The sequence below is a fragment of the Crinia signifera genome, chromosome 9 (assembly GCF_055691185.1).
Source record: "Crinia signifera chromosome 9, ASM5569118v1, whole genome shotgun sequence".
NCBI lineage: Eukaryota > Metazoa > Chordata > Amphibia > Anura > Myobatrachidae > Crinia > Crinia signifera.
Window position 1 is genome coordinate 72,351,663 of NC_139225.1, and position 27,080 is coordinate 72,378,742.

Below are 27,080 nucleotides of genomic sequence, written 5' to 3' on the forward strand. Positions count from 1 at the left end.
TCCTTGCATGCAATACTTGCTTTTGTACAAATCAGAGGAACTTCAGTAATGCTCACTTACTTACAATATCAATCCCAGCATTGGGGTTATACAGACCTGATCGCTTCTTTCCTAATTTGCAGAGCCCTGCGATCTGATAGCCACCGCCAGGGATGCCGGGGGGGGGGGACTAATCACCCCGGGCCCAGGTCTAGTGGATGAGCCCAGTAGGGGTCCTGGTCCTCCCCCCATTATCTGGAAGTAGGATCTGCAGCAGCTCTTCTCCTCAGCCCAGCACAGCTTGGCCAGGAAGGTCCTTAGATACTTTTTTTATTTTTTTTTATTTAAAGGGTGCATGGCCACGCCTCCCATGATTGGGCCATGCCCCCAGAGAAATACCTGGGCCTGGCCAGACTCTCTGCTTCCGGGGCCACTGCCCTGCCGGAGTGAAATTCCGCCCTGTGCAAGGCTGCGAAATGCTTGAGAAAACCTTGCAGGCGATTAGCGTCAAATCCATTCACAACTCACTCGCCACAAAAAAACTAATTTTTCTGGTCTGTGCAGAGCCCAGGACCTACTCGGCCAGTGCAATAGACGTTGGTTTATCGGGACCAATGCTGACATCACACACCCACCCTGAAAATGCTTGGGTACACCTGATATACAGTAAATGGCTGATTGACACCCACAAATGCCAGCTTCCTGTCAATAAACTTGCAAACTGCTTGTGATAAAAGATGCTGGGTTTTATTGCTGCGTGGCCTTGTGCATGCATGCTACGATTAGTACACATGCGCAGTCAACCAATAATCGGCCAGCTTACGAATTTGCAGCCCAGTGATCAGGTATGAATAAACCCTATTGTCTGCTGTTCAGCTCCTTTCCATGGACTTCCAGTGTGTTCCTAAATACAAACCTGTGATCTTACATATCATTTATCAATGTGCTCTTGTGTTTGGTTCTGGTGACTTATGTTCCATTGCTTTTCTAATCTTACTATTACCACTATTGTAAGGTAGCAATACACTACAAACACCAGTAGAACAATAAATAGCAGCAGAAACAATTTCCAGGTTAATCGGCACAACCCCTAGTAGCTAGGTATTCTGCATTCCAATGCCAATCATTCCAGTATGCCCACTGAGAGGCAAGGCTCCCTGGAGTAATGTTCTACAGAAGCATGAGTAAAGCCGAGGACACACTAGAATAAATATATCTACAGACTGATCGGGCAGCGTGTTTTCCATACACACTGCATGATCCGTTGTGATTGACTTTAAAACTGGGTGGGCGCATTTGCAAATACCCACCCAGTGAGCTGTCAATCTTCTGTGTCTCCTGCAGCTGCTGTATGGGTGGTCAGCGGATTACCCATACACACAGAACAATGCACCAATATATCTTTAGATATTTAGGGCATTGGCTGTATTGAACAGCCGGCTCCATCATTGCAGGGGCTGGCGGTGGATTTGGCCAACGGAGCACCCCCCACTGCCTCGCTCCTGGTCCCCATAACGTTCCGCCACCTCCCCGCTCCCCTCCCACCCCAACCCTGCAGTCTCCCTGAAGCAGAGGCGGGCAGGGTTCCCGACTTCCGCTGACCGTAAACTGGGACGCTGGTGCGTCCCAGTCAGATGTAGTGTCTACTCGCCAGCGGGGGCGGTCTGGCGTGCGCCGACGCTGGACGAGCGACGCTACATCTGTATATCTGTAAACGACACCGTTCACAGATATAGTGATGTTACACCCAATGTTTTGTCTGTATATCGGCCGTTCAATCTAAACGCCGATATTTTGATCAGTGTGTATGCACCTTTAGTGATTTAATGCCCTCATACACTACACGATTTGGATCCAATTTCACCTGATTCTGGTCGTTCAGACAAGAAATCGGGTGAAATAAGCCCAAATTGTGTACTGTATGACATCCTATCTGATCCGATGCGCAATGGATTGGACACGGAGGTTGGACAGTCTGCACATAAAATAAATCTTATGTGCAGCCATCAGCGACACATCGTGGGTGCGAAGCAGCCACGATGTATCGTATCCGATGCGGCGGACAGGGAGCCGGGTCTTGGTGCAGCAGGTAAAGCAGCCGGTTAGCAGCAGGAGAATAGAAAAAAACCTATTCAAAAGACCGGGTGGCCTCTAATTGGCTGAGAGCTCTCTCAGCCAGTTAGCGACTGCCCTATATGGAGGTCACTGATTGGCTGACAGAGCTCTCACAGCCAATCAGCGTCCTCACACTCTTTTTTAATAGGATTTTTTCAATTATCCCACCCCACGCCTGCAGCTACCTGGGTTACATGTGATATATTGCATCAGATTTATCACATGTAAAAAAATGGCACATAAAGTGCCAAATCTTATTGAGCTCTCCCGGGGAGCTGCCAGGGGAAGTCGGCGCTGACTTGTCCTTAACACAAGTCAGCCAAATGTATTGGGCCTTTAGTCCAGCAGAAGACTGTATATGACTAATTTAAGTAGATTATTAAGAAATAGTAGTCTTAAATTTTTTTTTTTTACATTTTGCTGGGTATTATAGAGATGAAAGGGAATTATTAGATATCCAAAATACCCAATTTTCCCATTATTTTGCTCATTGATTTGGATGAGGTTATAAACCCCTTCAGATCTAGCTCGTCATCATATATATTATTTCTAGAAGGTGACAATGCCTTTTTCTCCCTTCATACTTAACCAAAATAGATAAATGAGGTAAAGATTAAGTTCTCCGCTTCTGACAAATTATTAATTTAGAATTGCACATTGTTTTGTTTGTTTAAAAATTGACTTTTTTCCCTGGATGCGTCGATACGGCGCAACTAAGAATATCAGTTTTGCTCGGCTACTCAAAATGGCTACAAATGAACTGGTTCTTCTTTCATCCTCCTACAAACCACCAACCTCGCTATAAAATAAATCGTATTCTATTTGCATGTGAAATTTCCGCACAGGCCGCCTAGTATATAACAATTGTCCTGGAAGGAGTGGAGACACTGGTTGGAGCAAGCGTATTATCCCAATAAAAGATTCTCCATAGACCCTATGGGAGTAGATTAAGTTTTCCCAACCTTGGTTCCCAAGGCAAGGCTGTGTGTACACACTAGTAGATCAATCGACCTGCAGATATATATCTATTGACAGATGTTTTCTATACACACTGCCTGATCTGTCATGACTGACGTTACAAAAATGTGCCCGATCAGTCAATTACCTTCGTCTCTGGTACGAGCAATTGGTGAGTCATCCATACACAGCATGATGTGCCTATATATTTTTAGCTATATATCGGCTATTGGGTGTGTTGTACAGCTGACACAATATGTTTGTGAATGACGCTGTTCACAGACCTATTGCTGGAACATACTGGCCGATCACTTAACAATATATCTTCCAGTGTGTACCCAAATGTTTTAGCGATATCCATGTTTGAGCACAGGTGACTAAATTAGTATCTTAGTTATTTTGATTTAGCCATCTGTGCTTAAGCAGGGAAGCCATTAAATTCTGTGCTGTTAGTGTAGCAGGATTTAGCAGTGTTAGCTTGAGTATGGCTTCTCACTAGGGGCCAGAAGTACTAAGCTTAAAAAGTTATAAAATGAAGAGTGATAAACAACCAGCCAATCAGCTCCTACCTGCCATGTCACAGACTGTGTTTATAAAATGTCAGACAGGAGCTGATTGGCTGGCTTTTTATCACTCTCCATTTTATCACTTTTGAAGCTTAGTACATCTGGCCCCTAGCCTGTGGTTTCCAAAACTGTGTGCCATGAAGCCACATCACCATGAACCATGAGCTAGTCCCAAATCTCATGATTTTGTTGTGGATCAGGCCCATTTATACACAATGCACTACTTTGTGCAGCATTTCTAAAACGATATTGCAGGCATGGCACACTAGGATTTAATTATTTAGCGCCAATGGCAGTGATTGATGGTGGGGGACTCACAAAAGAAAACCCACCAGGCCCTGCAGGCCCCAGGATGTTCTCATCAGCCAATCATCAATGCTGTGCTTAACTGCCAATAAAACAAGAGCAGACTCTTTATATATGTTGCTCCTGCCCAGCCCTGTCAAACCTATGGTTCTCTGTATTCAACATCATATTTAAAATAACGGATTCTCCAATTACTCCAAACTCCATTGTTCGCTTTGTTCTGTATCTATCATGGAGACATGCCCGCCAATGATCACTATGTGATGGGCCATATCCTAATAGCCACTATGCTCCTCCCGGCATGACATTGGCACACACCTTTTGTCCCAACTACAGATGGAGCTCCTCTCATTCTTGCTTGGTTCTCGCCAGAATGTCCCCGTTGGCGAGAGCCGGCAGAGAGGGACTCCATCAGACTGGGACGCGCCTGCGGAGACTGGCAGGGTGGGGGTGGGGGGACCATCGGGGGCGGTGATGGGGAGGTGGCGGACGAAGGCGGGGAGATGCATCGCCACGGCAACGTGAGCATCTCATGCGCGCACCCCCTGCCGGGGGATGGCGATGGGATCACCAGCCCCTGCAAAGATGTATAGATCTGTATAGATATGATTGAATCAAATTTGCATTTGCACCGTGAATTTTAAATAGCTGGGATTTCTTATTCTGCATCAGCTTCTAATCCCCCGTTAAAATGGTTTCAACGGACCAAGTACTGGCTATCCGGATGCCTACCTCAGTCCCTGGGCTCCAATCTTCGTTAACACAACCTTTAGACTTGTCCATTTGTTTTGGAAGCTGATTTTTTCAGACTCTCTATATACTATGCTCCAGCGTCCAAGACTCCTCTTGTTCAGTGATCCCTTTGTGAACTCTGTTTTCTATGCAATATACAAGTATATTATATATTTGACAACAGTTGCCTCATTCTACCTACCTAACAATCGATTACTACTGCCTGGAGTATTCCCCTCCCTCTCTTTTCAACCCCTTCCATATAATGTTTGACTTTTCTTTTTTTGTTTTTCTTTTTGTTTTGTTTTGACATATCTACTAATTGTTGTCATTGTGATTACATTGTATTGACATTCCAAATAAAAATGTAATTTTTAAAAAAAAAAAGTCAGCAGAGTTCCCTTTATTACCACCACCTTTGCGCCATGAGATTCCAGGTGGACTCATGGTCACAGTAAGCTTAACAGCTCAGCTCTATAGTCTGCAATTCCACGGTGCATCAGTGCCCTGGCACACTATTTTTTTCTCCCACCACACTGTAGTGGATGGTAGGGTATAAGATACTGCTTGTCAGCTTAAAAAAAAAAATGCAAAAAATCATGTAGACCTTTTCACCGTCGACCTTCCCATTGTTGACCTAATGCTTGTGTCGACCATCTGACCCTGTCGACCTATTTCAGGTGTGTTGACCTTCAGTGTTGACTTTCAGCATGTTGCCCTTCACAGGGTCGACCTAATGTCCGTATCTTGTTTCTATTACCAGGTTGTACAGAAAATCACACAACAAAATGTGTATTTTTATTTTTTTGCAATGCTTATTTTACAGAATTAAAAATGCAGCCATAGTATAAGCATTGGTCATAGCAGCCAATCATATAGTATCTATTGTTTTAGAACATATAAGCAAACATTTGATTGGCTGCTATGAACAAACCACTGTACAACGCTGCATAAACGTCTACAGGAGTCAGCCATACAACAGAATGATTCAGTATTGCTTAATATTTTACAGTTATAAGCCAGAACGTAGTCTCTAATAACACAAAGTTTTCTGATGGTAATGGCAGGTGACCACAAAAAAAATGGTTGAAGGAGACTCTTAGAGGCCATTCTTATCATGCCCGCTGGAGGGCGCATGCGCTCATACAGCTGTTTGTCGCATTGCACTGAGCGGAGGGATACTTTGCGGCTTTTATTTTAAACAGTACTGCTTATCATCACCAGCGTTACACTGCGCACCTAATGATTAACAATGGTGTTTTTTGGAGCATTCTTATAGATCAAGCTACCGCTGAATATCACCCTTGGAATCTATCTCCTACTCAAATACCTACATTCGGGGCTTCGCGCACTGATATTACGAACTCCTTTTCGTGAAAATAGTTCCGGTATCACGTCCAGGCAGGCGCCATTTCACACAGAATCGCTGAGTGAGGCCGGAGCGGGACTGTGAACCGACGGACTCTCACCATCGCTATGGCGTCATCCGTGGGCAATGTTGCTGATAGTACAGGTAGGAGATCACAGCGTGTTACTCTGCAGGGCAGGGTGCTGACAGCGTGCGTCCAATAAAATGGTACGGCCCGCACACAGCGTTGGGTGCGGTGTCCAGAGTAACAAAGCGCCGTGTGCGGCTGTACTACGCCACTGCTGTGGGCGCTACGCTGCATATGGCCGGCATGCAAGGCGCTGTATGCCGGCCATATTTGTATGATATTGCAGCGGCTTCCCTCCATGTAACAAAATATACCTGTGTGGGTGGTGTAAGTGCTAAGCCTCGGAAAGAGATACATTGGACGGAAAAAGTATCAGCTAGCAAGCTCATGTATCATGGCAGTTAGGAGCTGATTGCTGGTACTTTATCTCTCTCCAATGCTTAGTACATAGACCCCACAGTGTACAAGATTAGTCATGCTGAAACATCTTACAAGAGGAACTAGTAACCTATCTATCTATCTTAATTTCCTCCCTACTGTTGGGAGCATACACTTTTGATATGACTGTTTACATAATTCAGCTGCATCATGCAGCCCTGAGCAGAAAGTATTTGTTGTTCAATGACATACTAGTTAGTCCCTGCCAAATGGATCTAATAGTCCCCGTAGGCTTTATCAGCAAGCCATTAGCCCACCAGCGTGTTTTTGATGTGTGGGAGGATACCAAAGCAACTGTGGGAATCCTTGTAGTGTGTCTGATTGATATGTATGTGTATGTGTGTGTGTGTATATATATATATATATATACATATATATTTTGGTTTGATCACATTAGTTGCAATTAAACATATATGATGTAAGGTATACTTGTGGCACTTTTGGGTCGTTATGTATGTGTCCTAGTGTTTGTAGCAAAGTGTCAGCGCACTATTCAGCTAAAGGCACTTTGGTATTCTTGCTCCATTTTCTCTTCAACCTGATGTAATGCGAAACTAATACATGCTGTGTACAGGAATAGACATCCGGTGCTTTGTGCAACTGGACCTCGATCTTCTTGTGATCCACTGAAAATGAACACAAATAATGCTCTTTTGGGTAGGCTCAAAGATAGGTTGAATGTGTATGAAGGGTATAATGGTACCTCTAGGAGTAGTTACTACTGTATGTAAAGGTCAGAAAATGTTGCAATGACTTGCAAGCCTTTAGCTTTGCACACACACTATATATATATATATATATATATATATATATATATATATATATATATATATATATATATATATATATATATATATATATTTCTCCACTTTAGGTAAAAAGGCATAATCTGTGTGAAAATTAGCCAGCTCCAGTGCACCTCCCTGAATTCATGACTGCTTTTTATTTGTGTATTATTAATCTTTGTTCTAAAACAGGAGTTTTATGTTTTATTACCTTTTTTAATTACAAAGTGTATAGTTGTCATACTTTAAACAGTCATTATTTTAATGAAATATTCAGTGTCTGAATATTCTTTAAGCAATGCATTGTTGAGAGTAAACCGTATGCTGTTAATTAGGTGGCAAGTATAGTGTTAGATGAAATGGGCACACATGTTTGTATACTTAACCTATTAGCAATTCTGATCCTGAATGGAGGAGAATGCAGTTGGACAGTGACAGTGTTGAACCATGAGTCATAGGGTGTAGGATTCTAGATACATTAGACAGGACATGAACCCTAAGTCAGCTGGTTTGGCCAGCATCCCCTTTATTAGTAACTTCCCATCATAATGTCAATTCCTGGCCAAGGGAAGCCTGTAGCTGTCTAGGACTCTAGGTGTATAATTCTCACATCGCTGTTTCAGTTTGTTGTCCATGATTTTTTTTAGTCAAACTGTATGGCTTTCCTTTCACATCATGGGAAGCCACATGCAGCCCTGTCCACACTCAAGTGTGGTGTTACTGCTTCCACGTAAGCACAGTTCTCTTCTATGATCGTTCTGAATCCAATAATATATATGCACAGGCCCTAGTCTAATTTATTTAACTAATAAAAAAAATTACACAACAGTCCTGCATACACTAAATTCTGTTGTGCTTCTTAAGTAAATACACACACTCACGTTGTTTTCTCCTAACAATGGTGCACTGATCTTTAATGCTGGCTTTTGGAATTGTAACAGTGCTGATCCACATTACAACCTCGCTGGAAAAGTGGCTATTAAGCAACCAGCATTCCTGAATTTTCTATATAGCTGTACATTGAAGTAAGGATTCTTGTAATTGAAAGATCTGTGTATTGTACTCATGGCTGTCTAATGGCATGCAAAACACAGTTTAGTAATTCCCAGTACAGCATTTGACTACTCTCTTGCTTTTTTAATGTGGCTTTTGTATTAGTAATTCTTATTTACAGTAATAAATAGGGTGGGTGTTCATAACTGCTAAATTGCAGTAAGGGGTTAACCCCCCCCTCCCCCCTCCCCAAAAAAAATTTGTTTGGATACATCTGTGAAATTATAAGGCTTTAATCAATTTGTCTGATTATTTATTAACAGATTCTTATATAGCGCACACATAGTTACATAGTTACATAGTAGGTAAGGCTGAAAAAAGACTTGCGTTCATCTAGTTCAACCTGGTATAGATATCCATTGCTGATTTGGTAGGTTCTGGTATTTTACAGACAAATTATATTTCTTATTTGTACCCATGGATGTTTTTCTCCAGTAAATGTTTGTCCAACTTTGCCTTGAACGCATTTAATGAGCCAGCCATTACCACCTCTCTGGGAAGAGAGTTCCAGAGTTTGACTGTTCTGACCGTAAAGAAATTCTTTCTACTAGCTGAATGAAATCTTTTTTCTTCTAATCTATACTCATGCCCTCGCGTCCTAGATTCCTTTCTAGTAGAAAATAGGGTGTGTGACAGTTCCTTATATTGGCCCTTGATATACTTGTACATGTTGAGCATGTCCCCCCTTAAACGTCTCTTTTCTAATGTAAATAGTCCCAAATTGCTTAATCTCTCCCCGTAGCTTAAATTCTCCATTCCCCTAATAAGCTTTGTTGCTCGCCTTTGGACTTTTTCTAATTCTATGATGTCCTTTTTATAGTGTGGGGCCCAGAACTGCACTCCATACTCTAGGTGAGGTCTCACCAATGCTTTATATAGTGGCATAATTACCCTTGAGTCCCTAGTTTCCATTCCCCTCTTAATACATGCCAGAATTTTGTTGGCCTTTTTTGTAGCTACATTACAATGGGCACTACATCCTAGATTGCTGTCTATTTGGACTCCTAGATCCTTTTCAAGTATGGAATTACCCAGTTCCTCTCCGCTAAGGTTGTAACTTGCACACTGGTTGTGTCTCCCAAGGTGCATAACCTTACATATTCCGCTGCGCTTTACAAAAGTATAGTTGAACATTCACAACAGTCCCTGCCCCAGTGGAGCTTACAATCTATATTCCCTACCACATATACACACACACACAGTCATTCTAGGGTTAATTTTGTTGGTGGCCAATTGACCTATTTTTGGATTGTGGGAGGAAACCAGAGTAAACCCACGCAAGCATGGGGAGAATATACAAACTCCGCACAGTTAGGGCCATGGTGGCTATTGAACCCATGACCTCAGCGCTGTGAGGCAGTAATGCTAACTTTGGTCATTGTCTGATTTCCAGAATTTGGGAGTAAATGGTTGATTGTCCTTTGCCCCCATACACTACTAGATTTTTGTTCCCACCAGACAGATTGGACAGATAAATCTGTGTGTGTATGTGTACCCAGCTTTGGCCGTACAGCATAATAAAACCAAGGGCTCTATCCCAGGTGTGGCGAGTGTATTAACACGCATACCAATCTACTACAGTCATGGTCATATATAAATATTCTCACCTGTCCTGATTGTTTATAATTATAACCAGCATAGCTGCCAGAGGGAACATTAGTCAAGGTGCATACACACGTACAGATTTTCTGTCTGATCTATCTGGTGGGAACAAAAACCTGGAAATGTATGGGAGCAACTGACAATCAAAATATTGTTCCCGAACACTTGAAAACAGACCGTGATCAGTCAGACAAATTGTTTAATCGTTCTGATACAACACATTTATCAAAGCATATCTTTTTTTTTTTTCTGTTTTCCTGCATTTGGGTGGAATTTTTTGATTGTCATATGCTCCCATACATTTCCAGGTTTTTGTTCCCACCAGATAGATCAGACAGAAAATCTGTACGTGTGTACGCACCTTCACTCTGAGCAAGGTTTGATGACTTTCAGTAGGAAGTGATCTGACCAAGCACGTTCAGTCTCTCCCAATACCCGGGGTTGCTGGTATCGTCTCATAATACATTTCCAGCAATGTGAGAGCTCCACGTTAGCAGGTTAGGCTGTTGCAGATAAGTCAAGTACAACACTACATTCTTTAAATTATGTGTCCCTGGTGCCCAAATAATTGTCTGACTGTACATCTGCCATCCAAAGCAAAATGGGTAAGCAACTGCAGATAACTTAACCTATGATAAAAAAGCAGCTGGTTTTATAAATGATCCAATAACAGGTACACGGATCTAAGTGATGGGTTATTACATTTGTGGCCACATTCATGCTAACCACCAGTGGCTTCATCGCGATTGTTTCTATGGGAACCATTCACAGAATTGTATGCAGCATGTTATCCTATGACTAAAGTGCACAGTACGTACACACACACACACACACACACACACACACACACACTCTATTCTTAGCAGACAAGTTGTGTTTGCTGCGAATGGGTGCTAAGATGAAGGGGTATATCTGCATGTAAACCACACCTGACATGCAAGGTGAACAGACAATGGCAGTGCTGGAAGTGAATATGGTCAAAAGACTCATCGTTCGCTGTGTTTGTCATAAATATGGATGAACTGGTGGCGCCAACCTATAGAACTCAGTCCTGATTGCTACCACGGGCTCTAGTGGATCTGTTAGGCCCCTTTCACACAAGCACCGGCTCCTGCTGGGTGGCGAAACCCTGCACGGACAAAAGCCGAGCCGTGCCAGTAGTTAATAATGGGCACGATTGTGGCCATCCAAACCACTGTAAACTCCTGTGTATGGCACCGCTTCTTGGACGTGCAGGGTTTCGCCGCCCAGCAGGAGCCGGAGCGTGTGAAAGGGGCCTTATGTTGTGGGACAAATTTTCCTAGGCTGATTTCAGTCCTTAATTTTGAAGTTCATGCCATTGCTAATTGCAGCTGAGTGATCATCTTCAGTTCAGTTGTAGCCTTTCTATCCAGATGGGTATGGATAATTGGATAAACAGAAACTAGGTTGACGCCCCTAGGTGGACAGTTAGAAGGTCAACACGGAGTCTTTCACTTTGTTTTGTCCCGAATGTGGACAAGGACACTAAAAAAGTGCACCGCATTTGTTCACGTGGCTCACTGCGCTCTCCATGCTTTGTTTGTAGCAAAGTGTCAGCGCACTATTCAGCTAAAGGCACTTTGGTATTCTTGCTCCATTTTCTCTTCAACCTGATGTAATGCGAAACTAATACATGCTGTGTACAGGAATAGACATCCGGTGCTTTGTGCAACTGGACCTCGATCTTCTTGTGATCCACTGAAAATGAACACAAATAATGCTCTTTTGGGTAGGCTCAAAGATAGGTTGAATGTGTATGAAGGGTATAATGGTACCTCTAGGAGTAGTTACTACTGTATGTAAAGGTCAGAAAATGTTGCAATGACTTGCAAGCCTTTAGCTTTGCACACACACTATATATATATATATATATATATATATATATATATATATATATATATATATATATATATATATATATATATATATATTTCTCCACTTTAGGTAAAAAGGCATAATCTGTGTGAAAATTAGCCAGCTCCAGTGCACCTCCCTGAATTCATGACTGCTTTTTATTTGTGTATTATTAATCTTTGTTCTAAAACAGGAGTTTTATGTTTTATTACCTTTTTTTATTACAAAGTGTATAGTTGTCATACTTTAAACAGTCATTATTTTAATGAAATATTCAGTGTCTGAATATTCTTTAAGCAATGCATTGTTGAGAGTAAACCGTATGCTGTTAATTAGGTGGCAAGTATAGTGTTAGATGAAATGGGCACACATGTTTGTATACTTAACCTATTAGCAATTCTGATCCTGAATGGAGGAGAATGCAGTTGGACAGTGACAGTGTTGAACCATGAGTCATAGGGTGTAGGATTCTAGATACATTAGACAGGACATGAACCCTAAGTCAGCTGGTTTGGCCAGCATCCCCTTTATTAGTAACTTCCCATCATAATGTCAATTCCTGGCCAAGGGAAGCCTGTAGCTGTCTAGGACTCTAGGTGTATAATTCTCACATCGCTGTTTCAGTTTGTTGTCCATGATTTTTTTTAGTCAAACTGTATGGCTTTCCTTTCACATCATGGGAAGCCACATGCAGCCCTGTCCACACTCAAGTGTGGTGTTACTGCTTCCACGTAAGCACAGTTCTCTTCTATGATCGTTCTGAATCCAATAATATATATGCACAGGCCCTAGTCTAATTTATTTAACTAATAAAAAAAATTACACAACAGTCCTGCATACACTAAATTCTGTTGTGCTTCTTAAGTAAATACACACACTCACGTTGTTTTCTCCTAACAATGGTGCACTGATCTTTAATGCTGGCTTTTGGAATTGTAACAGTGCTGATCCACATTACAACCTCGCTGGAAAAGTGGCTATTAAGCAACCAGCATTCCTGAATTTTCTATATAGCTGTACATTGAAGTAAGGATTCTTGTAATTGAAAGATCTGTGTATTGTACTCATGGCTGTCTAATGGCATGCAAAACACAGTTTAGTAATTCCCAGTACAGCATTTGACTACTCTCTTGCTTTTTTAATGTGGCTTTTGTATTAGTAATTCTTATTTACAGTAATAAATAGGGTGGGTGTTCATAACTGCTAAATTGCAGTAAGGGGTTAACCCCCCCCTCCCCCCTCCCCAAAAAAAATTTGTTTGGATACATCTGTGAAATTATAAGGCTTTAATCAATTTGTCTGATTATTTATTAACAGATTCTTATATAGCGCACACATAGTTACATAGTTACATAGTAGGTAAGGCTGAAAAAAGACTTGCGTTCATCTAGTTCAACCTGGTATAGATATCCATTGCTGATTTGGTAGGTTCTGGTATTTTACAGACAAATTATATTTCTTATTTGTACCCATGGATGTTTTTCTCCAGTAAATGTTTGTCCAACTTTGCCTTGAACGCATTTAATGAGCCAGCCATTACCACCTCTCTGGGAAGAGAGTTCCAGAGTTTGACTGTTCTGACCGTAAAGAAATTCTTTCTACTAGCTGAATGAAATCTTTTTTCTTCTAATCTATACTCATGCCCTCGCGTCCTAGATTCCTTTCTAGTAGAAAATAGGGTGTGTGACAGTTCCTTATATTGGCCCTTGATATACTTGTACATGTTGAGCATGTCCCCCCTTAAACGTCTCTTTTCTAATGTAAATAGTCCCAAATTGCTTAATCTCTCCCCGTAGCTTAAATTCTCCATTCCCCTAATAAGCTTTGTTGCTCGCCTTTGGACTTTTTCTAATTCTATGATGTCCTTTTTATAGTGTGGGGCCCAGAACTGCACTCCATACTCTAGGTGAGGTCTCACCAATGCTTTATATAGTGGCATAATTACCCTTGAGTCCCTAGTTTCCATTCCCCTCTTAATACATGCCAGAATTTTGTTGGCCTTTTTTGTAGCTACATTACAATGGGCACTACATCCTAGATTGCTGTCTATTTGGACTCCTAGATCCTTTTCAAGTATGGAATTACCCAGTTCCTCTCCGCTAAGGTTGTAACTTGCACACTGGTTGTGTCTCCCAAGGTGCATAACCTTACATATTCCGCTGCGCTTTACAAAAGTATAGTTGAACATTCACAACAGTCCCTGCCCCAGTGGAGCTTACAATCTATATTCCCTACCACATATACACACACACACAGTCATTCTAGGGTTAATTTTGTTGGTGGCCAATTGACCTATTTTTGGATTGTGGGAGGAAACCAGAGTAAACCCACGCAAGCATGGGGAGAATATACAAACTCCGCACAGTTAGGGCCATGGTGGCTATTGAACCCATGACCTCAGCGCTGTGAGGCAGTAATGCTAACTTTGGTCATTGTCTGATTTCCAGAATTTGGGAGTAAATGGTTGATTGTCCTTTGCCCCCATACACTACTAGATTTTTGTTCCCACCAGACAGATTGGACAGATAAATCTGTGTGTGTATGTGTACCCAGCTTTGGCCGTACAGCATAATAAAACCAAGGGCTCTATCCCAGGTGTGGCGAGTGTATTAACACGCATACCAATCTACTACAGTCATGGTCATATATAAATATTCTCACCTGTCCTGATTGTTTATAATTATAACCAGCATAGCTGCCAGAGGGAACATTAGTCAAGGTGCATACACACGTACAGATTTTCTGTCTGATCTATCTGGTGGGAACAAAAACCTGGAAATGTATGGGAGCAACTGACAATCAAAATATTGTTCCCGAACACTTGAAAACAGACCGTGATCAGTCAGACAAATTGTTTAATCGTTCTGATACAACACATTTATCAAAGCATATCTTTTTTTTTTTTTCTGTTTTCCTGCATTTGGGTGGAATTTTTTGATTGTCATATGCTCCCATACATTTCCAGGTTTTTGTTCCCACCAGATAGATCAGACAGAAAATCTGTACGTGTGTACGCACCTTCACTCTGAGCAAGGTTTGATGACTTTCAGTAGGAAGTGATCTGACCAAGCACGTTCAGTCTCTCCCAATACCCGGGGTTGCTGGTATCGTCTCATAATACATTTCCAGCAATGTGAGAGCTCCACGTTAGCAGGTTAGGCTGTTGCAGATAAGTCAAGTACAACACTACATTCTTTAAATTATGTGTCCCTGGTGCCCAAATAATTGTCTGACTGTACATCTGCCATCCAAAGCAAAATGGGTAAGCAACTGCAGATAACTTAACCTATGATAAAAAAGCAGCTGGTTTTATAAATGATCCAATAACAGGTACACGGATCTAAGTGATGGGTTATTACATTTGTGGCCACATTCATGCTAACCACCAGTGGCTTCATCGCGATTGTTTCTATGGGAACCATTCACAGAATTGTATGCAGCATGTTATCCTATGACTAAAGTGCACAGTACGTACACACACACACACACACACACACACACACACACACTCTATTCTTAGCAGACAAGTTGTGTTTGCTGCGAATGGGTGCTAAGATGAAGGGGTATATCTGCATGTAAACCACACCTGACATGCAAGGTGAACAGACAATGGCAGTGCTGGAAGTGAATATGGTCAAAAGACTCATCGTTCGCTGTGTTTGTCATAAATATGGATGAACTGGTGGCGCCAACCTATAGAACTCAGTCCTGATTGCTACCACGGGCTCTAGTGGATCTGTTAGGCCCCTTTCACACAAGCACCGGCTCCTGCTGGGTGGCGAAACCCTGCACGGACAAAAGCCGAGCCGTGCCAGTAGTTAATAATGGGCACGATTGTGGCCATCCAAACCACTGTAAACTCCTGTGTATGGCACCGCTTCTTGGACGTGCAGGGTTTCGCCGCCCAGCAGGAGCCGGAGCGTGTGAAAGGGGCCTTATGTTGTGGGACAAATTTTCCTAGGCTGATTTCAGTCCTTAATTTTGAAGTTCATGCCATTGCTAATTGCAGCTGAGTGATCATCTTCAGTTCAGTTGTAGCCTTTCTATCCAGATGGGTATGGATAATTGGATAAACAGAAACTAGGTTGACGCCCCTAGGTGGACAGTTAGAAGGTCAACACGGAGTCTTTCACTTTGTTTTGTCCCGAATGTGGACAAGGACACTAAAAAAGTGCACCGCATTTGTTCACGTGGCTCACTGCGCTCTCCATGCTTTGGGCACGGTGCCTCGCTATGCTCTGCACACTATTTTGTTCTCCCACCACGCCCTAGTGGATGGTAGGGTGTGAAATACTGTCTGTCGGCTCAAAAAAAATAACAGTCGACCTAGTGACCATGTACCATCCAGATGAAGGGTTTGTTTTTTACTTCGTTGAGTGTCTCCTCCCCCCCCCCCCCCAACCACATGGAATTTATGGCCACACTTTTCTAAGAGTGTAAACTTATCTATATTTTGTGGCCTTCTTGGTCACCAGGTCTGAGATTAATATACAGTGGTATTTATTGCTGTTTCTCACATTTTTATGTGCTGCCTGTAGTTAAACATTAAATACAATTCTTCAATATATTCAATAGCCAATGGTTAGGAAAATAAATGGTATTGCTTGTTATGGCTGTATTGCAGCACATGGCATTAAATAAGCTGTCATTGGTTTTATCTTTAACTTTTGAGAGTTATGCAATATTTGTCAGTCATCAATAAGAAAAGGAAAAAAACTGAACACTGCCTCAACATACATGAGTTTGACATATTGCTAAATATTAAACAAACCTATATGTGATTATGAGAAAAACAAATCTGTGAATAGTCTGTTCTATTTTAACTGGAATGTAAACAGTCTTTCTAAATGTTGGTTGAGGTGTATAAATGCAAATAAGCAGTTCCGGTTAGTTTACAGTCCTGTCCAGGATATCCCATTTACATAGTAACACTTGAGGTTAATGTTATACCAATTAGGTATTCAGTTTATAATCTGGGGCAGCGCAAAATTCAACAATCAGCCGTTTTTTTCCACAAGAGTGTGCTTCTGATTATAGGATTGAGATATTCTGGCATGAATATGTAGCTCTATAGCAGGGATGGGGAACCTTTGGCCCTCCAGATGTTGTTAAACTACACATCCCAGCATGTCCTGCTACAGTTTTGCTATTTGGCCATGCTAAAACTGTTGCAAAGCATGCTGGGGGCTGGAGGTTCCCCATCCCTGCTTTATAGAGATGGCCACAATATAAGAAAAGTGATGTGTGTCCTGGCACTAATGACAAATCCTGTCCCTAACCAGATAACTGTGACATATAAACACAGTGCACTTAATTTAATGTTTTTTTCTTTTCAGAATTTCTCGATAAGAAGCATTTGACCTAGGGGTGCCTTGAAAATATTTTGATGCTCTAGGCTGCCGTGATTCAAAAAAGTTTGGGAACCACTGCACTAGCCCATCAAGTGACTGAGCTACTAGGCTGAGCTCCCATCACACAGCACATAAACTATGTCCTGTGTGTACTTTTTTGAACCAGATTGCATTGCATCTAGTTAAAAACGCTCACTGTTTTAGCACATTGCATGCGTTTTGAACTAGATACAATGCAATCTAGTTTAAAACGCACAGTACTTGTACTTCAGCATGTTTTATTTGTTTGAAGGACACTCGTTTAAACCAATGTATTTTTCATGGGTCTGCCTTTATTAGAAAGTGTCATCTCAGTATTTCTTTGTGTCTTTCTATTCATGAATTTGTTATTTTGAATGAGTTTTGCAATATATACATGTTGCATAGGTAGGGTAATGCAATATTAATATAGATATGTCCTCTGAAATGGACACGATTGTTATAGAAGTGACTTGTGCATATTTCCCCCTCTGCAACTGTTATGCCTTTTTATTTAGCTTTTTTACTTTCCTTTTATTTTATTTTATTGCATTCCAATCATTTTAGTGCTTGTTAACTTCTTAGTACTTCCAGTTCATCACTGATATTTTTGCAGTGAAAACATCTATTGTGGATGATTACATTTTTGCGGCCCCTCTTTCTTGTGCTCACCTTACCGCAGTTATTCAATTGTTTCTGCCAAAGGGTGTGCTAACATGATTTCTGCTTACAGCCTCCTGAGGTCGCAAGCACAAATGTACAGTGTTTCAGTGCCCAAACACCACTTTTCATGGTGTGCCCACTACTTTAGTTGATTTTAGATGTGTTGCATGGCCAAACCCGGTACTTCTGGGCGTGATCAGTGCCCCAAATTTGTATACCCACCCGTCTAAAGGGACAAGTGACTTACAATTATGGGCGCCCATTAAACAATGGAATCTCACACTATATTTAAATCGAATCTACTTGAAATTAGGATTTTGTATCTCGTAGGTTCATAAACGAGGCATGCTTGGGAACAGAAGTATTTTTATTTTTTTATTAGTGTTATGTAATATTTATATATAATAAGATTTCTTGTGGATGGGACACAAATCTAAATGCATTTGTTTCTTATACAGTACACCTTATGCACATAGCCTAAAGGTAATTTTATACAATATTCTCATTTTGTGCATATTATATATTGGGAGGTCTATTCTTTTTTCTGACTTGTTTAGGTTTTTTTTTTTTTTACTTCTCTTTAAATTCTGCTATTCGCGGGAGTTTGTAACTCAGGAGGGACTATTGCTATCGCCCCGGAGATTAATATCCAGTACGCAGTAGTTAAACAGCAGGGTCAGGGCCAGTGTTCTCATGGAGAACCCTGGCCTTGATAGACCAGTCAGCGGCGCAGCGCTGTGTGCTGAGCGATCTGGCATCGCTAAGAACGCTCATTGCTACGTGTGTGGGCCCCTTAACTGTGATGAAATTGAATAGGTTTTGAAAGGATAGGAGAAAAAAAAATTGTCAGAATTTAGCATCACCAACCAAACATCCCCGACAACATCAGGGAATTAGTGGGATTTAATTTTGTTGACAAAAGCTCCCACAAAAACAAACATGTCAGCTAATTGAATTGACCCCATTAAATGTTTGTTATGTAGACATCCTGTAAATTCTGAGGTGGAGGGATTATTTTTTATTCTAATTTAGACACGCAAAGGGCAGTACCTAATAGAAGTGAATACGGTCTTAACCATATGCTACTTTTGGGGAATGGCAATGTTGCGGCACTAGAAAGAAGGTTGTAGCAAACCATCCTTTAAATAGTGACACATACAGGTTGTCATTTCACACGCAGTGAATAGCGCCTGGAAGGAGTTCCCGGAGCTATGTCAGAGTATGCTGTACTCCTGACTTAAATAGGGTGTGTAGTCGCAAGGTTGGGCATTCTCCAACTTAAGTGCCGTTCCACAATGCTGCTTAACAAACTAGTTTTGTTGGGTTTAGCCACTGCGCACTGAGTTGAATCCGTCCCCATAGTGAAGTTTTCATTTACCAGGTTTTAGTGATTTTTAATCAGGCATCATATCATATTTTATTTACTCTTGGTATCCCTTTTTATTTTTATTTTTTTCATCCGTTTTATTTTTTATTTTCTTTTATTTCCGTTTTCTAATTATTGCTTTTCCCCCTGGATGTTTTGATGATTCTCTAGAACCAACGAAACGTATGCTTTCCTTCCAAGGGTTAGCTGAGTTGGCTCATCGGGAATATCAGGCAGGGGACTTTGAAGCCGCTGAAAGACATTGTATGCAGCTTTGGAGACAAGAGCCTGATAATACTGGTGTCCTACTATTACTCTCTTCTATTCATTTCCAGTGTCGGAGACTGGACAGGTCAGTACAAGGTTTTCTGGTGGAAAAAAAAATCTGCTATGAATAATTAAGCACATTATTTATAACTGTTTACGTCACGATCAAAGCTTCAAGCTGTTATGAGATGCATGCTTATAGAAAATTGACCTTTCTTTCTAGTAAGAGTAGTGGTCCCACCATTGGGACCCATGCTATTCCATTCATTTGTGGGACGTTTTTAGGAAGTCTAGGTTTAAGTAATTCCTGGCTGGAAATATGAATATTTTTATGTGGACACTACCAATTCTAAACGTATATGTTTATTTATTGTGATCTTGTTTAAGACAATTACTTTCATTTCAATAGTTGTTTGTTCCTTTGGGTATCCATTGTATTAAAACAATTATCTGAAATTATCTGAGCACTTCCTTACCTTATAAAATCCATTCTTACATTCGATCCCCCTAGGCAAGGGATTATTTGGGGTTAGCTGACACCTAAAGTACACAGTGATGTGTATATATTTACTCTATTAGAGCAGTATCGGTCCAATTTAAAAAAAAAAAAAAATACACCCTTTTAAGATGGATGCCGCTAGTGACATGCGGGAGCGCACACCACTAATGGCCTACCTGGCCTAAGTCTGAAATAAGCCATAGTGTCTGTCTTTATTAAATATCTGAAATATCTTTCTGGTGCTTGATTTAATGACGTTGCATGTATAACATTAAATAGAGCGCCTAATATCTCTAAAAAAAAAAGTACTGTGTCGGTCTTCCTCAGGTCAGCCCATTTTAGCACATTGGCAATCAAGCAAAATCCACTTCTAGCAGAAGCTTATTCGAACCTGGGAAATGTGTACAAAGAACGAGGACAGCTGCAAGAGGCCATTGAGCATTATCGGCATGCACTACGGCTAAAACCAGATTTCATCGATGGATATATCAATCTGGCTGCAGCTTTGGTGGCAGCTGGTGATATGGAAGGCGCAGTACAAGCTTATGTGTCAGCCCTTCAGTACAATCCCGTAAGTCTTATTCTGCATGTAGCAAAGGAAACAATGTTAGTTGTTTTCCAGTTTCTCCACTAAACATTTACAAGTATGCATGCATCCTTGTATATCATTGCTGCTGCAGGCAGCTTTAGTGCAGCCACAGACTCCCCTCTTCTAAGCTATGGTCATCATTTGCTACCATATGCGATGTCACGGCATGCAGCAGCAATGGTGTAATCTGGCACATTTGTACTGTGGCAGATCTGACTGACCTAGGCATGCCGTGCTGTGGTAGCTTATATTCTCTATATATTGGTGGCTATGTATATTGCCGGTCTAAAGGTGCCCATACACCAAGCCGATTTCGGGGGATGACGAATCAGACCAAATTGGCTCGGTTTAATGTCCCCTCGGGACCGAGCAGGTGGTAGGACCTGCTGGCCAGCTGGTGGTGGGGGCGGTCAGCGGGGTGCAGCAGCCTTGTAAGCAGTGTTCGTGGGGCATTAATGCGCTAGGCATTAAGTCAGCGGGTCCGTGCGGTGGATGGGAACTGAGTTCTGCTATTCGCTGGGCGGCGGCGTGGGAAGTGCTGCTGAATTTAAAAACACTGGCCGGACTCTAATTGGCTGAATCACAGCCAATCAGTGTCCGGCCCGTGTTTTTCAAATTCAGCAGTGCTTCCCGTGCCACCACCCGGCAAATAGCGCTACTCAGTTCCGATCCGCCGCACGGACCCGCTGACTTAAGCCCAGCGCCGCAGGGACCCTGCTGCCCGCACCCACGGGTCCCCCTGCCCGCCGTTTCCAGCTCCCCAGGGATATGAGATTTTATTGGATGTATAATTTGGCACATCAAGAGCCAAACCGTAAGCAGCCTCCCGGGGAGCTGCCGGGGTTCTTTCAAGGGCAAACTGGATCAAATTGTCCTTAGGACAAATCAGGGCCAGTGTATGTTTGAGTTTGAGAGAGTGAGCTAAGTTTTGTTGGCTTCTAATTTAATTTGTGGCCCTTACATCTTGCAAAACTTAGCTCACTCTCTATTTTTCTTTTCTTTTTTTTCTTTTGTTCCGTGTTCACTGTAAATTAGATATTGAACCATTTATCGATTTATTAAGTATTAAAGTGTAATATTTTCCTCTTAACAGGACTTGTACTGTGTTCGTAGTGACCTGGGTAATCTACTTAAAGCCCTAGGTCGCTTAGAAGAAGCAAAGGTAAGTTTCTGGTATCCTGACGCTACGTTATTTTTTTATTTTTTATTATTTCTTTCTTTAGTTTTTTTCTGTCTTAAATCCTGACTTCAGCTATGCTCAGTCTAGCTTTATACAGTGTTTACTGTGGTGTGATAATGGAATGAGGCTGTAAATCGAGAAGCATGACCCAAAGAGTGTAGCAGAGTGTGCAGCGCCTCTAGAGTGAGGTGCTGCCAGCTGTATGTTGAACCTTTCTTGGAGGTTTCATTTTGCTAAAGTTATTCTTAATTATCTCCTTTATTTAAATTCGGACATTTGCAATTGGCCTTGATCCCCTAGGTCATCTCATCTGATGGACTTAGAGGCACCAAAATCCCAACCAAAGAGCCCACTTCTTTAACTCCTCTGTTCCCACAGTACATGTTCCTCTATGTGGAAGAAAGGCTGACATACCAAAAACATCTGATTCATAATGTTTTGATATATTAGTATAGATGGCCAATTCAAGCCACTGAAGGACAGATGCTGGTTTGTATTAAGAAAATGGACTGATGGAAAGAAAATAATGATATATTAAGATGGCTTCTAGCAGTTTTCTTTTTTTATACAAAAAAAAACCCCAAACCAAACAAATCTTGACCATTTAAACATGTTTTAATGTCATTTTACAGCTTTGCACTTGTTTGTGAAGTGTAATTGTGGAATCCAGCAGTCTTGTTACAAGCCATCTTGTGTGTCTGCGCTGCTAGGGAATGGAGTTGGGAGGAACGTGAGGGCATGTGTGAAAACCCTATGTTACTCCAAACCCCACGCGCATGCAAAGGCATGGAGTGTAACTGCAGAGTAGCTGTCCATTTGTCATGAGACCTTTTTTATCATTAGTTACGCTTTTTCCCAGGAAAGGTGGAATATCCAGTACACAGACACCTAGAAGGGAATATTTTAGCTTTAGCAATGTAAAAAGGACTTTTTTACGTCTTGTGGTTCTCAGCCTATCATATGGACAGCTAACACTTATTGCACTTCATTGCTGCTTCAGCGTTACTGGCATAGGAGCAAACGGCGCCTGCGTAGGTTGCTGATTTCTTTATTTCAGAGATCTGGAGACACCTAGTTTGAGAGACTACTTTGGCGAGGATTTAAAGAATCACATATAAAAATGACTTTCTTTGTAATCAGTGCATTTACAATATCAAGCCAGCTGTTTCCTTGTAATAAGAACTAAATTGTCCAAGCTTTGAATTTTAGAGCCTTTCTTCCAGCCATGCACTTTGCCGCCACCACCCCAGAACTTCCTGCATGATAAACATGTGAAAACCAGCTTGTCTAAATCATAGAGCATATCCAAAAGCATTTCACTTGCTTTGTTGAGATCTTTTTACTAATGATATTGTTTTATTTTCTCTCTTGTTTTTGGTTTTTACCACTGATATTGTATTTAGAAGGTTTCAGGTGGGTGAAAACTGCTATTCCATGCGTAAGGTGCCTCGCTGAAGGGAGCTCGAGGCCTGGATCTAGGCAGACATGCACCTCCTCCTCTTCCAGCAAGGAACGCACCGAATGAGAAAATATGGTAACGGGTTTGTAACTGCCACAACAAAACCATTTGCTCCATGCCTGAATCCTTCTGTCTTGTGGCTTCAGAAACGGCTTAAAATTTTTTTATTTACAAGCAGTTAAAATACAAAAATTATATACCACTAGCCACAATTCTTTAAAGGACAAATATACTATTTTAGAAAAAAATTGGAGCTAGTTTAGATGTCAGCTTCTAACTTCCAGATGTTCATTATTTTTTATTTTATTCCTTTATTTTTTATTTTTCTTCTTTGTTTGGACTGATTCGTTTTGCTCCTCATCATGCGCTGTGAGCCTGCAGTAGCGCAAAGGCTGCGCTGCGGATTGCGCTTTGCGTGGGGAGAAATAAACGTGAACAGTCAATTTGATGATTAACCTGGTAGCTGTTTGTGGTCTTCAATTTGTTATAATGGAGGGAGGAGATGTGTTTACTTCAATTTTAAATTCTAATTCTGTATAATTCAGGTTGACCATCAGGTTGGCTGTTAACTTTTGCCAGCGCAGCTGCGATTTGCGGCGACCTGCGGCGATAGCGTAGTTTTGCGGTCTAGCATGGGAGCGCTTGCGAATTTGGCGCTTGCATTACAGGGACCCAGACCTATTTGCAATCTTTTCATTTCTGGTTTTTGTGACACCCTTGCATATAACACTTGTTTACCATTCAATTTATTACAACTTGTGAGTAAACACTTAATTTAGAACAATAAATTTCATATTACTTTTTAAAGTTACTTTTTGTTCTGATGATTAAATCTATTATGTATGTTTTGAAAATTGGATAACTTAGAAATGGTTGTTTGCTTTTTAGGTTTGGGTTTTGCGCTGGCGTAGGATTAATCGACTTGCGCAGTATTTGAGGCGCTGGCGAGCCTATGCTGCAGGTTCACTTTTTTTCTGTTTGGAGGAGGAATTCTAACACTTATTTTCCTTTCTTTTTTTTTTCTCCCTCCCCCCTAAATTCTACCCCCCTCCCCCTTTCTTCCTTTCCTTGCTTAAATCCTCTTAAGGCTTGTTACTTGAAAGCAATTGAGACACAACCAAACTTTGCAGTAGCTTGGAGTAATCTTGGTTGTGTGTTTAATGCACAAGGAGAGATCTGGCTTGCTATTCATCACTTTGAGAAGGTATGTATCATTCATTTCTCAACTATTCTAGTTGTCTTAAAGTACATGAATATCATTGTAAACTTCTGCTGTAGTGATGCACCTGTTGGCTGAAGTAACATGTTGCAGTAAATTTCTCATCCGTGGGGGCAGGGGGTTTAAATGGTGGGAATAGCGTGATGAGCGAGGCCAGTCATCAAGCAGTTACAAATGTCAACCCAGGCTCCCTCTCCCACCAGGTAGGTGTTCCAAAGTGGGCATATTTTGAATGGGCTCCTGTACCCCCCCTTTTTTTTTTTTTTAGTGGCCAGTGCACCAAAGGTAGGGTAACCTGGCTCTCTCCTAGCATTGATCTGCACACATATAGCGTGGCTCTGCAGAGAGAGGCCCTTGGCAGCAAGGGACAGGTAATTCCCGCCCCCCCCCCCCACACACAAACACACTAGTCCACCATTGTTACTGTTGATAACAGGGTACTATTTTTTTTGCCCCACCCATTGGCACCTCACCTCATGCATGCTACCCACCCTTGGGTTAACTCCTCCTTTCCTTCCTCGTCAGGATGCCAGTAAGCCATTTTACAACATTGTTTGAATATTGTGTTTTGTGCATTAGGTGCCACCTGATGACACTTTAAAAACCACTGAGGCATTGTCAAACATTTAAACATGGTTGACCAATACAATGTCAATTATATCCATTCAACTTGATTTAAGTAATTAAACTAATGAAGCCAGCAAATCTATTACCTATTATTTGTAATACACCTGGATTTAAAAAAAAAATAAACTACCTTGCTCTCTTTACCCCCCCCCCCTTTTTATACAGAATTGTACTATGTAAAACTTTAATAAAAATCATTCTTTAAAAAAAATTAAAATAAACTACCTTGCTTGCAAATTTTTAATTATGAACCCATTATCTGCTTTAAAATTTTGTCAAACAATTAACATAGTATAGACTGAAATGTTTTTAACTTTTTGTGTTGACTTTTTTTTAATCATGATTAATCTTTTCAGTGGATTTGGAAGTTGTTGTTTTTTTTCTTTCTCACAAAGCCTATTGTATAACATAGAAAAGGGCATATAAATATGCTGGTTGGACATTTTTTACAGATGTGTGTCCATCTACTCCTGTGTACAATGTTCTTCGCCTTTTCTACAGCGTACACTGGTAAATATTCAGTTGGACAATACGGCGACCGTCTTCTATATAAACGAATCAGAGAGGTAGTAGTATACGCACAGATCCTTTGGTGGCCAGAGTGTCCTTTCCGGCCCTGGATTACAGAATTGGGAGGTATACTCTTTCAGCCACAAGGACCTTCGCCTAAACGTTATCAACTTTTGACTCGACACTGGAGACTGCCGGACATCAACATGATGGCATCTTCTCACAACGCCACACTTCTCAGATATTTCTCCCACAACACATATCCCGGAATATTTTTGTTGGTCACCCTGACAGTTCGATGGATCTTCCTACTCGTATAAATCTTTCCTCCAATCTCCTCCATTCTGTGCGTTCTTTGAATTAGACCCCTAAATCCTTGTGGCTCCAGATTGGTCTAGGTAAACTGATCTACTGGGTCTCTCAAACTCTTTTCTGCCTCTTCCTCCAGGATCCAACCTTCTCTTTCAAGGCTCGTGTTTACATCCATAACTGCGCTGCTTAGCTTTAATAGGGTGGTTCTAGGGATATCCATCTTAAAAACTAAACATTTCTCGACATCTGTTATTTGTGCTATGCTTCAGGCTTTGAATCCTTCCTCTGTCAGCATTTATCAGAGGGTTTGGCAGATATATTTTGACTGGTGTTTGGCTTGAATCCTACATCACAATGGGAGGTATGCAATCTGGGATCATGGCTGTCTATCCCCGCCGACAGCCATGATCCTGGCCGTTTGCGGTCAGATCGACTGCATAACGGCAGACTGGATTCAATGTCCCTCCTGCCGAGGGGCGCAAAGGGGGCATGGCCACGAAAAGAGCCATCGATCTGAGGCCTGGATCACGACAATCCATGTCCGTTATCGTCAGAACGGGCCCAACAGCTTCTGAAGTCATCATCAACGCTGTCGTTAATGACAGCGGCGGTTCCCTATTCAATGCTATTTTCCAAGTTGGAAATAGCAGCTGCACATTGCATACCCCCCTATGTCTGAGTGTTCTTCCTTCTGGTCTCCTTATCTTGTTGAAGGTGCAGGTCTCCTAAAGCTGTCCTCTTTTAGTAGCAGACTACTCTGTTGTCAGATGTCCTGATTATGTCCTTTATTTACAGCCTCAATTGGTCTCTCTCCGGTGGTCCCTTGGAAAATGTTATTCTTTTGGGCTTTCCAGTTGGCTGTTTTTGAGCCATTGGATGCTGTAGATGTTCATGGAAGATAGTCTTCCTACTTACAATAGCCTCCGCTGGGCAGGTGTGCATCAACTTGTTGCTCTTAGTTTATTATTTCTCACTCAGGTTGGACTGTTCTCCAAACCGATTTGGATTAACTTTTTTGTAAGGTAGTCTCAAGACTTCACAATAGTCTGGAGATTGTGGTTGCCTCCTTCCAGGTTAAAGATTCTTCCTCCAAGTGGGCCACTTTGCACATAGGGGGTGATTCAGGGTGGTTTGCAAAGCACATTGATTTGCTAATTGACAAATCCATGTGCACCA

At 41.6% G+C, this 27,080-nt stretch overlaps 1 protein-coding gene across 4 annotated transcripts in view; it reads left to right on the forward strand.

Moving 5' to 3' along the window:
• Positions 1-6,016: 6,016 nt before the first annotated feature.
• Positions 6,017-27,080, forward strand: part of OGT (O-linked N-acetylglucosamine (GlcNAc) transferase) — a 75,612-nt gene continuing 54,548 nt past the window's right edge. Inside the window, exons 1-5 of one of the 4 annotated variants that reach the window (XM_083159222.1) lie at positions 6,017-6,168; positions 19,444-19,594; positions 20,336-20,579; positions 21,691-21,759; positions 24,324-24,440. In XM_083159222.1, coding sequence (XP_083015348.1) covers positions 6,132-6,168; positions 19,444-19,594; positions 20,336-20,579; positions 21,691-21,759; positions 24,324-24,440 — 618 coding nt within the window. In that variant the 5' untranslated portion in view covers positions 6,017-6,131. Of the gene's footprint in view, positions 6,169-19,413; positions 19,595-20,335; positions 20,580-21,690; positions 21,760-21,855; positions 23,312-24,323; positions 24,441-27,080 lie in introns of those variants that run through there. The other 3 variants (XM_083159223.1, XM_083159221.1, XM_083159224.1) reach the window with 3 other exon arrangements.